The 12168-nt window shown below is 45.3% G+C and overlaps 1 protein-coding gene across 9 annotated transcripts in view; it reads right to left on the reverse strand.

The window, feature by feature from the left end:
* Nucleotides 1–1023: 1023 nt before the first annotated feature.
* The window catches only part of hivep2a (HIVEP zinc finger 2a), a 65921-nt gene continuing 54776 nt past the window's right edge, over nucleotides 1024–12168 (reverse strand). For 5 of the 9 annotated variants that reach the window (XM_018742461.2, XM_018742457.2, XM_018742458.2 and 2 more), the window contains 7 exons: nucleotides 11836–11876; nucleotides 6457–11611; nucleotides 5965–6113; nucleotides 5050–5225; nucleotides 4010–4111; nucleotides 2723–3618; nucleotides 1024–1948 (listed from right to left, as the gene is read on the reverse strand). In XM_018742461.2, coding sequence (XP_018597977.1) covers nucleotides 1208–1948; nucleotides 2723–3618; nucleotides 4010–4111; nucleotides 5050–5225; nucleotides 5965–6113; nucleotides 6457–11454 — 7062 coding nt within the window. In that variant the 5' untranslated portion in view covers nucleotides 11455–11611; nucleotides 11836–11876 and the 3' untranslated portion in view covers nucleotides 1024–1207. The other 4 variants (XM_018742464.2, XM_018742460.2, XM_018742465.2 and 1 more) reach the window with 2 other exon arrangements.

Consider the following 12168-nt stretch of genomic DNA (forward strand, 5'->3'; position numbering starts at 1 on the left):
AAATATTTGTGTGTATTTAATAACAATATTTAAAGAAAAAAGAATTCGGTGGCTCAGAGCCCTTGACTTTGAACTCTTTCCATTTACAGTTTTGTCTGTTTCGCGTATTTCGATTCATGGGGACGTATTTACAGCTGGAATGTTTCCCGTACTACTGAACAAATCAAGTACTTCAAGCGACGTTATTCACAGAAGAGTCAAATACCTTTAATATTTAACCACTACTTCAGTTAATCTTGAAAGAAAGCAAAAAACGCACAAGTGCACATGTCGATTCACTTAATGCTCAACAGTTCTACCTTTCGTAAAAATAACAACCAGCAGTCAGTTGTAGCCAATCCAACAAACAGGAGATAAAATGTTACAAGCGTATTGAACAAGCTAACGTGTAAGTGCAGATATATACCGTATATGTATACATACACACACGTGTGCACACGTGTATGTACACATATACCTCGAATATATAAAGCAAATTTACAGTATACATATTTCTTGTTCTAATGAGGCAATAGCAAAACCCATGCTCGACATATAAAAGGCATCCACGACATTAAGAAAAAAATGAACAATTTATGAAACATGGTACAATAAATAGAATTGCTGCTGTACACAAAAAGCAATTTAATTTCACTCATATAAAAATATGTTTTAGTGCAACCTTACATATATTGATACTTCACATCATTCAGACTCAAGTGTCCAAAAAAGAGGGGAATTACATTTATTACAAAGCAGATACACAAATGTGATATATTTACACGTCTTCCTGCTTAATATGCTTATAAGAATATAAGCAAAAGTAAAGAAAAGGCACACACATCTGTACATTTAAAAGTACCAGACTGGACAAAAAGTCCATAAACAATTTTGGTCAGGCTCATGTATAAGTTAACATTATATATGTACACATATACATATATATATATATATATATATACATATACATATACATATATATATATATATATACACATACACACACATATATATATATATATACATATTTATACTTTTCTGACACTTTAAATAAGAAGAAAACTGTTAAAATAGCAAACCAAGTTATAAAAGGCATGCTATACATATTGTTAAACTACAGAATATTTCTTTACTTTGCTTGTTTTAAAGACCGCGTGAGTGTGTGTGAGTGCACGTCTGGGTTTATATGTATGCCTTTGCTCTTCACCCGTTCTCCATTTAGTCTTGTTCACCTGTTATCCATGGCATCATCTGCTAAATCTTTGCCCCTCTTTGTGTTAACTGATAGCTCTCCCTGGGCCTGCTGGCCCAACTGTCTTTCTTTGGCACTTTCACTGTATGGGGCAGAATGCCCCCCCATCACCGTGCCCTTTGACCCGGTGGGATCGTCCTGCTCAGCAATGGAGTCTGGGGGCCCAGCCAAGGCCCCGACCAGCGGCTGCCTGACCTCAGAGCCACCAACGTGCTGAATCGTGACCTGTGTTTTTTCCAGGTGACCTGCAGGAGGGTGTGAAAGGGGACCTGCGGACTTGGGGGACCCTTCGGCAGGCTCCTCCGAAGCAATGCAGAGTGAGGCGATGGCATTGGTGCAAGTCTGTATATCCTCCTGCTTACCGTCCTTGTCCGCAACATCTCCGCCGTCCTGCAGCGACCGAGCCTGCGGCCGGGCCAGGTCCTCAGCCACCTTACCGCCGGCTTCCGGGATGAGGTGCAGAGGCATCTCACCGCTGCCGGACTCCTCTGACGTGCTCTTCTGTAGCGGTAGCCGCCCAACGTGCGCCAAGCCCGTCACTGACGCCGGCACCGAGTGTACCATTTGGATCCCGCCAATGGGGATCATGGGAAACGGCGTCCGTACCTGCTGCTGCGAGTGCAGGGGAAGGTGGCTGAAGAGTCCTTGGGGAACACTGGGAGCCTCCTGGCCTCCAGGTGTCTCCCCATGGAAGTGTGAGGAGTGCTTCTTCTGATTCTGAAAGTAGCAAGCCAACAGAATTAACTCCAGTTCCAGTGTTCGTGGTGAACTAACTCAGTGATGGCAAAGAACACTGTATGATTGATCAAATGCAAGGCTTCTGGACGTGAGTTACGTTACAGCCGTCACTTTTTCCACAGACTACCTCCAAAGATTTGTACAGATCACCTTTGCCTCAAAATAATTTCCAAATTGAAAAGATTTAACAGGGATATGTGGAAATATTGTGAGTTCTGCTGCAGAAACAAGTTCATCTTTCATTAAACCGGTCCTTGGGAAGCAGGTTTTAACAAGGCTCTTAAGAACAAAACAGGCCTTATTAAAGTCTGCATATTGAGCCAAAGCTACATTATGGGCATTGTTCCCTTATCTTTGTATCTTCTCGTTCCAGGGACGGTGGCCAGATCAAGTTGAAACGCTTAATATCCCCCTTCTACAAGGGTGTATGAATGTAGCTTTCCCCCTCTTTCCCAGTGGATTTCTAATTAGTCAGAATATAAATAGAAATGTCCCTTTCAGCAATAGTAGCAAAAGAAAATGGGTTTTTGCAGCGGAAATATACGGTATGTCTGCATTTGGTTTGAAAGGACATTTTTCCACGCTGACACTGGGGTTTGTAGCAGCCTTCTATGTACACTACATATGGTGACTATATCAAGTTTTAAATCATTCGGCTGCTTATTTATAGAACTCGAGCGTTCACAAGAAATGTGCGATTGTGCAGCTAGGACAGGCCTGCCAGAGGAAGCCTTCACAAACTGTTCAACTTACCACGTCCACACTTGGGTGTCCTCTGTTTCTTTGTCCCAGTGGGACCGCTTCTGACTGCAAGTATTGTCCCAGGACCCAGGGGGCACCGTGGTGATGTGATCCCCTTCGCGGAGACACAGGTCTGATCAAGCCCCGGTGCCGACTCCTTGGCGACAGCTCGCGTCTACCGGAGACATCCTTCCCGGGGGACACTGGCCTCCCCAGAGAAAGAGAACAGAGGTGGCCCCTGGGGGACAGGTCTCTGCGAGGTGAGATATGCCTTAGTGGGGAGGCATCGCGTCGTGGGGACAGGCGGCCCCGCGGAGACAGGTCCCTACGGGGGGACAAGTACCGCCGGGAGGTTGGCGAGGCTTCCCTGAGGGGTGAAGAGTCGCAGCCTGGCGAGGATAGACGTGATGGAGACAGCTCAAGAGATGAGGAGCTGTGGTCAGGTGACAAGCCCAGGTCTTCATCCATGGAGCTGGGCACATCCAGCCGGCTCTTGTAGTCCTCACCCAATGCCCCCTGGAGCAGCTTTTGATATTGCACCATCTGAGCCTCTCCAGCTCGCTCACCAGGCCCCATCAGCTGAGTGATCTGAATGCTGGGCAGGCTGGCGAGGTAGCTGAAGTGGGGTGGCTTGGAGGATGGGCCCAGGATGTCAGATGAGGATGAGGAGGCGCCAACGGCTGTGACGGACAGTGAGGGGACCCCGTAGGGTTGTGGGCTCGTGCTACGGGAGCGGGTCTTTGGCGTGGAGTCTCCCTCACACTCATCGTCCTCATCGTCATCCTCGTCAACCTCTTCGCCCTCATCCTCGGCTCCCTCGGAGTCATCTGCGTCCGAGAACTGGTGTTCTGCCATGAGTCCAGGAACGCCAGCCTTACCAGACTCCCTGTGGCTCTCATCCAGATTGTCTAAAAAGAAGCCGAAAAACACAGAGCGCTGAAACAGAAAACCGAATGCTCGTACGATCTTCAATTTTAAATGTGACAATTTACCAAATGTCAAACAGCATTTGATCTGGTCTTAACAAGGAAATGAGAAGCAGTAAACACAACAACACTTTTATTCACATTTTTTACAGCTCTTTTACAGCAGTACAATTTACTCCAACTGGACTGAAAGAGATCTTGGCTTCTGTCAATTACTTCTAACGTAACATTTGGAAAACTGTAGAATCCAACGGAAAATCTTGACTTTGAGAGTTAATTTTAGTTGTGTTTTCAAAAAATAACAGCACTACAGCAATGAGGCAAAGACCAGCGTTTCTCTGAAGCAGGTGCCATGCGTGTGTGCGATATGTACCTGTTTCCTCTGCCTCTGCATCATCTACAGAAGTCACGGACACTCCAAGCTCCAGGCACTTCTTCATATGGGCCTTCGACTTCATGTGCTTCGTCAGGTTTCCTGGAAACCAAAGTTAGAAAAGGTCACAAAGCTATTGAGCACAAAAGGTAACGTGTAATATAGCTACTTATTTAGATTATTTTTCATTTAGCAAATTTAGAGAGCTGGATACTTTTTCAGCTATTTGAACATTAGCAAATCATACATCATATTCAAGAATACACAACAGAAACCATTTCACCATTTTCACAAGGTCTAGTTCAGCATTGTTGTTTCTACAATCATAACCTTTTGCCAGTTTTTTTTTTTTCTGTTACAATCTTTTCTCTCCTTATGAAGGTAACTCATTTATGGAAAATCTTTTAAGTTCATAAATTGAAAACGTAATTACCATTAGTTCAAACGGTAATTTTCATGGATTCCTGAGTGCCAAAATTGACACCCATTTATGTGAAAATATCACCAAATTAAAATGGACACAATTACTTCATTAACATCAGTTATCATAACCCAAGGCAGTTTCCCTTTATTAATTATTCTGTAATACTGTACTTTATTCTGTAACACTGCTCTTTAACCGAGCTCCTTCAGCTCTTTTGTAACCATTATTTCCCATACACTTTTCCCCCAGGATGACCTGTACTGTATAGATGGGTGATTTTCAGGAGTTTAGTGCAGCGTATCTATAATAATTGCTATATGTTACTTTGGAGAAAGGAATAAACGTAATTCTTTTGTGCCGTTTAGCTGTTGAGTGATGCACAAACTCCGAATTCATAAATATGAAGATAAGCCTTGTAAGCCAAAATACAGGTATTAAACGGCGTTCCACGTTAAGTCAAATTCTGTTGACACGAGTGGACATATCTCAGGGTATTACTATGCAAAAACAGTCAATTTTTTACATTCATAATTACTGGACTAATATATGCTAAACAAAGAGCGAAAATGAACACCCCCACCCCCTCGCTTCCAGAAGACAATTAAAGAGCACCCACCTTTAGTCTTAAAGGCAAAATTACAGAATTTGCAGACATAGGGCCGGACATCAGTGTGTGTGCGGATGTGCTTCTTCAGCATGCTCGGCTTCTTGCAGCGAATCCCACACTCCTCGCAGATGTACTTCCCACGTCCCCGGCCCCGCACATAAACGTAGTCCTCATTGGATTTGTACCTGGCCAGAAAACAAACCTCTGACTCATTAATGCTGACACTGGGTACAGGGCAGACAGATTGGCACTTTGACTGAGAAAATGTAGAAATAAATCAAATGGACCACATTCCTTTAAGTGAGCATGGGCATAAAAAATCATCTTCCTGCCAAGCTCAACGCCATGTTGGGCCAAAAAAAATTTACAGCTGTATGCATTTATGGCCTTATTTATTTACTTGCCAATGTACGGAGCAGCACCCATTATAAGATGGCAATTTTTTGGGTGATGGTCTGAGATGATTGTAAATCATGCCGTACAGACACCTTCTTGGAAGCATAAAAATAAAATAAAGATCTTTAAAGCAGATACCAGCTTTACGTGGGAGAAGGGTTCATCAGATACTACATGAGTCCTTCTTTGAATTCTGTTATGGAAAGACAAGGATTACTGAGGCAGGATTGCCAGTGTCAAATCCCTGGGAAAGTTATATAACCAAAAGTTGCTCTCGCTCTGCCATGGATGAAATCCTTTAACACTTTCTTTAGCACTTATGAGATAAATGTCAACTAAAAATATTATAACGAAATGTCAAACACTGGATTCCATTAGTAACCCAATAAATAAAGTGGAAAAAAAGTGTAAAACAAAAGTCCTAATTTACTAAGGCTAAACAAAGTTTAAAGTTAAACAAAGGGAACCAAGTCAGCATCCCGTTCGTACCAGAAGTACTCCAACTCAGTTTGTTGCTTTTTCACATACCCTCCTTCAAAGATCTTTATGCGGGTTGGCTCAGCCTGCTTCAAGGACACATCCTTCTCACCATCTTCCTTCACTTTATCCCTGGAACCAACCCCCTTCATCTTCTTCTCAAACTTGTTCACATCCAGCTGCATGAGTTCTGGCTTTATCTGAAAAAATTGCATATGAAATAAAACCCCAGTCACTTCCAACATTGATTTCAGCACACAAATGGAAACAGAAAAGGGACTAATATTGATGTGAGCCAGCATTTGGAATCTGGTCAGTTTATTCTAAAGACATTTTCTGAAATTAACCCATGCCTTAGGATTAGTAGGAAAAACAATATTAGAAGTAAAATAATTTGAATTAATTCTTCATGCGAACTCCTATGACTGGTCATTTTAACATATTACCTTTTTCGAAAACACCGTGAAAAGGGATCAAATCAATGTCTCTGCATAATGCAATAAAGAGAATCTACTGTAAATGATATAAACCCTTCTTCATTACCTGGTCAAACTTTTGTTTCCATGAGAGCGAAGACACAAGTTTTCCTGTCCCAGGTTGATACATAGCAGCTATGGTGTAGGTCTCTGTGTTCTTTCTCTGCTTTGAGCGAAGCAGTGCTAGGGTTGTCTTGGTGTTCAGGCTTGGTGGGTTGGGGTTATAAGAACTAATGCACCAAGAGGCATAGACAGAGGTATGAGGCGTCATCTGTGTGAAGTTTGGCTTGGTGTAGTTCAGAAAGCACCAGCTGACACTGGTTGTCGTGCGGAGGCTTGGGAACTGAAAGAGCTGCTGGACATCGGCCAAATCCGTAAGTAGGAGAGTGCTTGCCACATCTCCTCCATGATTGGCTGCAAGCTGCACCAACATGTTCACTGGCATCTTGCTTCCTGGCTTGGTCTCATCTTGAGTGTCACTGGAAGAGACCATAGACTGTGGGCTTGAGCTGGCTTCTGGGGTGGACTCATCAACATCCAGCTCCTCTGGGGACTCTCTACCATCTGGAGTGTCCATCACTATCTGAAGAGGTGGAGTGAAGCTTTCTGCAGGTGGGACCTCAGGTAAGTAAGGTGCAGAGCTGCGCAAAGGTGCTTTAGACGAGGGAAAATCTAAAGGTGGCGACACCATTCCCTCTTGGTAGTCAATCGAGCCATCATTCTTAGAGAGGCCTGATTTTGGTGACTTGCCACTGTCCTTTGATACACCTGAATTGCTCAGTTCAACGGCACTAAGCTCCTTTACAATCTGGCCATACATTGTTTCTTCTTTGACCCGTTTCTGCTGTTTAGTCTCGATGAAGAGTTCCAGACTGCTTGCTGGCGACAGCATGCGCTTACTTCCTCCAATATTTGAGGAAGCATCTGTGGTCGAGATGGTTCCAGAGGTCAAAGATAAAGGAATCCCAGTGTTCAGCCTTCCTGGGAGAGGTTCAGGGACTTTCCAAAGTGGATAACGTAGAAGTCCTCCTGGATGACTAAGTAAATGAGATAAACTGAGCCCGCCTCCTTGCTTGGAACTAGTTACTGTGAGTGAGGTTTGAGAAGTGTTGTCTGTGCATATGATCCTTGTGGAACTTGTACTCTGGCCATGCGTAGCCAAGATCTGTGAAACACTTGTATACATAACACTACCGTAAGATGGCACGTGAGTCTGGATTCTAACAGGAACTAACATACCAGGAAGAGATGGCTGCAATCCAGCAGGCTGAGTGGCAAAGACTGGCTGGACTTGCTGCAAAAGCACCGTACTTGTGGAGAAAGCTTTTGATGAGAGATGGTGTGGTTCAGTTCTTAGAGGATACTGATATTTGTGGCTACTTGCACCGTCAGCACTGGCATCACCCTGTTCTTGAATGAGCTGCAACTGATGTGACTTTTGGTGAGCTAACTGCAGACTGGGCTGCCTGATATGTATCTTCTGCAGTTGGTGCCCCTGTAAATTAAGGAGCTGTTTATGCCCCTGTGATGACTCAGGATTCCAGAACAATTCTGGCTGAAATGGCAGAAAGGGAGGTTGTGCTAAACTGCCATGAAGTGAAGAATACAGCATAACTTCATGGTTCATGGGTTCTTGTGTGTGATGTTCACTTTCTGAGGGCTGTTTGCCTGGCAGATGAAATGATTTCTGGCTGTGCAAGTAGCCTTCTTGCTGGGTGTCCTCACTGAAACTCTGCTGAAGTGGATTATGATGTGAAGCTAAGACTGGTGGCATGCCTCTCCTAGAGCGTGCTGCCTCACTGGCTGCAGAAGAAGATGGTGTGCCATGCCACCCAGTGACATGGGGGCCACTTTGTACATTTTCCTGCTCCTGTTTGACATTCGCCTCAAGGCCTTGATCTTGCACAACGGCTTCAGGGTAGACACTCAGGGATGCCTGCCGCACCAAGTACCCCCGTTTCCGCTCCTTCATGGCGGAAGCACTTGTGTAGACTTCTCCTTGTCTGGATGAAGAGGAAAGGCTGCCATAGTCAAACGACTTGCTACGGATCTCAGGGATCTCAGTTGGCAAGGCACATGGTGCCTGTTCTGAGGAAGAGCGTCGCATCTCCCTCTGCTGGTGATGGCTTGGGATGGAGAGAGAATGCCCGCTACCTGGCACAGTTAAGAACTCAGACTGCTTGCCAAAGTCTTCTTGCTTAGTTGGGGAGACTGACTTAATGCTTTCCTCTCTATCAAAAGACATTGAGAAGCTTGAGCTGTGTGAGAGATTACTTTCTTGGCTGGGGCTTCTGGATAGGCTGGTGCAAGTCGATTCAAAACTGGATTCCCCAGAGGAGTGCTCCAATTCAGCCAGGCGGAGGCGTTTCTTCTTAGGAGGCAACTTCTCTGCGGGAAGCTGCGACAGGGTTTCACTTCTCTGCGGCCACTGGAACTCTTCCACATGTTTCTCTGGTTCCTTAACTGGTACCTCAGGCTCTTTTTCCGATTTATCTGGCTCCTCTGTCACTCTGATTTCAGGCACTTGAATGTTGGGTTGACGTACCAGTTTGTGGGGCATGTGGTACTGTTGGCTGGGCAGCACAGCCCCCAGTTCACTGTCACTCTGTTGTTGCTCCATGCTTTCAGATCTTAGGGCAGAATCTGGACTTTGCATTTCCTCTACATTCTCAGAATCTGACTGCTCTGAATACTGGCCAGCAGGTTTTTCCTGTTGATAAGAAGGATGATCAATTGATTCGGACTTCTCAAAAGAACTAGGTCTACTTAAAGAATTTGTGTGCTGGATGACAGAGATCACGTTGCCCCCAGACTTTCGTTCTGTGTCCGGAACAAGCACTACGTCTTCTGAAGACACACTAGCAGCAGTTTCAAAGCTGTCTGACTGGCTGTGGACACTGTACATATGTCCTCTCCCTGTCGAAGTAGCCCTTGAGGTCTCCTGATTGGCTTGTTTTGGATCATAATCTGCAGGTGACAAAAGCATTTCAACCGAACCACTGTGGTCACAGCCATACTGGCTGGGACAGTCCTCTTCTTCCCCAACACTCTTTTCTTTCCTGCGTTTCCTTGTAACAGGCTCCGTCATTCCCACTTTACTACCATATGACCCGTAAGGTACACGCATATCAAGACCCGAGTGTTCTAACCCTGAACCTTTTGACTCTGACATGAAAGGGCCACGCTCCCCAGGTTTTATCGCTCCAGAAGGTGAATTTTTGGGAATATTTCCATAACTGTCAGATTCTGCATGTCCTTCATGTGCTGAATGTTCAAAAGCAGCCTGCCTCCTGAGCCTTCTGAGGCCTGCCGAACCTGGGAAGAAGACATCGTCGGGGTTCATCATCTCATCGAAGGAGTGGCTTACACGAAGAGCTTGAGGGACATTGAGGTTTGTCGGAGAGGAGGTTGGCATCGAGTTGCTCCTTATGAGTGGTCCTGAATCAGTAGGAGCTTCCAGAAGGCCTGTACTAGTTGCAGTGTGCTGTTTAGGATCGCAGCCTGTTACCATTTGTGGGGCTGCTCCTTCACCCCTAAAGAATACATTAGGATTTAGCTTCATGGGGCTCTCATCCTTTGAGAAGAGATGGCCCATGGGACCCTCGGAAATTTTGCTCATGCCTAAATCAAGCATGCCACCAGATTTATTATTTAAGTCAATTATACTACAGTCTTGTCCAGTAACAGCCGCCAACCCTACAGTCACAGCCTGCCGTGGTCTAGGATTCGGCCTGTAGTACCATGTCCTCCCAAACATGATTTCTTCATAGGATTTCACATTGGTGTTAGGTGGACTGATCTGCTGCTCGGCACTCTCGGAGCGAGAGAAGTAGCCCGAGTCCGTGCTGCCTTTGCTGTGCGGACTCAAGAGGTTAAGGGACTGCTCAGAGTCCTGGCCTTTCTTCTCAGTAAGTCTCAGGACAAGCTTCTGCTTGTTGGTGTGAGAATCATCCACCCTGTTTCCACCCTGAGCGCCAATGGAAGATGCCTCAATGTCTGTGAACTGAGGGCACTCCATGGCTGTGGATGGGATGCCCTGTTTTGGAACAATCAGGATAGGCACTTTCATTGAGGCAACAGTAAGTTCCTCAGCTGAATCTGCATAGGCAGGTTCACCTCCCTTTTCCATTGTGCTTTTGTCAGATTCAAATGATATCTGGGGGACAGGGCTGCTTTTATCCATGTACATAGAGCCTTCAGTACCCTCTTCATCTGTGTCTGTGCTCTGCTCGCCATCCGAATGCACCTCTGCCTCTCCTACTGAGGACGCCTGATCCAAATCCGTGCGTGTAGCTGCCAGTTCTGAAAATGGCAACAGCCCTGCTTTGATGGCATGGGCATGAGATTTTCTGTGTTTATACAGGTTGCTTTTGGTTTTAAAGGAAAACCCACATGGGACACATGGATAGGGGCGCTCGCCAGTGTGAGACCGAATGTGCTTCTTCAGCACACTGGGTTTAGCGCAAGCCCGTCCACAGTAGTGACAAATATACTTCCCAGGCTTCTTGGGCTTCTGTTCCTTCTTGTGTGCCTCCTCTGGTGGCTCAATACCCGACTGGGAATACTGGCTGAAGGAAGAGGGTAAACTGGGAGACTTTCTGCGTGGGAACACCCCTCCGTGACCACGGGAGTGAGCAGGGAAAAGGTCGTCTGAGGTGAGAGATGGCAAGTGGCTGGCAAAGGGCCACGGATGAGCCTCCAAGCTAGGCTGTGGCTTTGCCCCTGGCAGGAACCTGTCCTGGATGGACTGTTGAGGAAATGACTGTGACAGCTGGTAGGCATAAGCGCTGGGGTAAAGTGGAGGGTATGGATTGTCTTGCGACGACTGGCTGCTCGTTGAGCGCTTCCCAGAGCCATACTTTTGTGCCGAGCCTGCTATGCTGCCACTGCTGGCATCGCCTACTCCCTGTCCTTCGCGTTGCAAGTGTCTCTTTCCTTCCGGATCAGCAAAAGTGCTTCTTTTGGTGCCAGTTGTGGGATCTGAGACCCACTTCCTTTGTAGTGGATTCTTCTCTCGTGGCACCTTAGTGCCCTTTTGACCAGCAGCAGATTCCAGAGGCTCCATATTTCCTGTTTATGCTTTATTTGGATGAAAAATTGAAAATATTTGTTAAAATATTGTAGACATGTCAAATATTCTCCCCACTAATGTGGTTCTTAAATTCCAGTTCATTCCCTCCAAAACCTTCTCAGTTAAATTTCCTGTATGATTCTTCAATTTGCTGAAAGAGAGAAGTATTTTATTAGCTGGTTTCTTAAAAAATGTGCACGTATCAGCAGTAAAGAAAATACCAAATGAATACCAGTTTTAAGAATAACTGCGTAAATGCTGGTTTTGGACCACAGTTCTGAAATGATTCGGCTCATTCATTAAAACCTGCACTATAGATAAAAAAAAAAAAAAAAAGGAAAAAAGCTGAAGTTGTACATTCTGAAAGGTACTCACCTGTCTGCTTATTTTTCCACCAGCCCTTGCTTTTACATCACCTGAAAGTAAAAAACATAAGAGAAAACTATTTTTCAGAGTCGCTCTATATTTTCACGCTAACTATACACATAGTCAAAGTTGGTATTGACATTCTGCTTTGACCTCCTCGAATAAAATTTGGTTTGAGCACATTCCTCAGCTTTCCTCTGTGCGCAGCTTCTGCGTGTGCTGCTGCTGAATGCCGCCGTGAGTCATCATTAACCACCGTTCCCACACAGTTCCTCAAAAGACATAAAACATGTAAAAATAGCCCGTGAAGTGCGAGTGACGTAAGACGCCGTATGTACGTGG

The sequence above is a fragment of the Scleropages formosus genome, chromosome 1 (assembly GCF_900964775.1).
Source record: "Scleropages formosus chromosome 1, fSclFor1.1, whole genome shotgun sequence".
NCBI lineage: Eukaryota > Metazoa > Chordata > Actinopteri > Osteoglossiformes > Osteoglossidae > Scleropages > Scleropages formosus.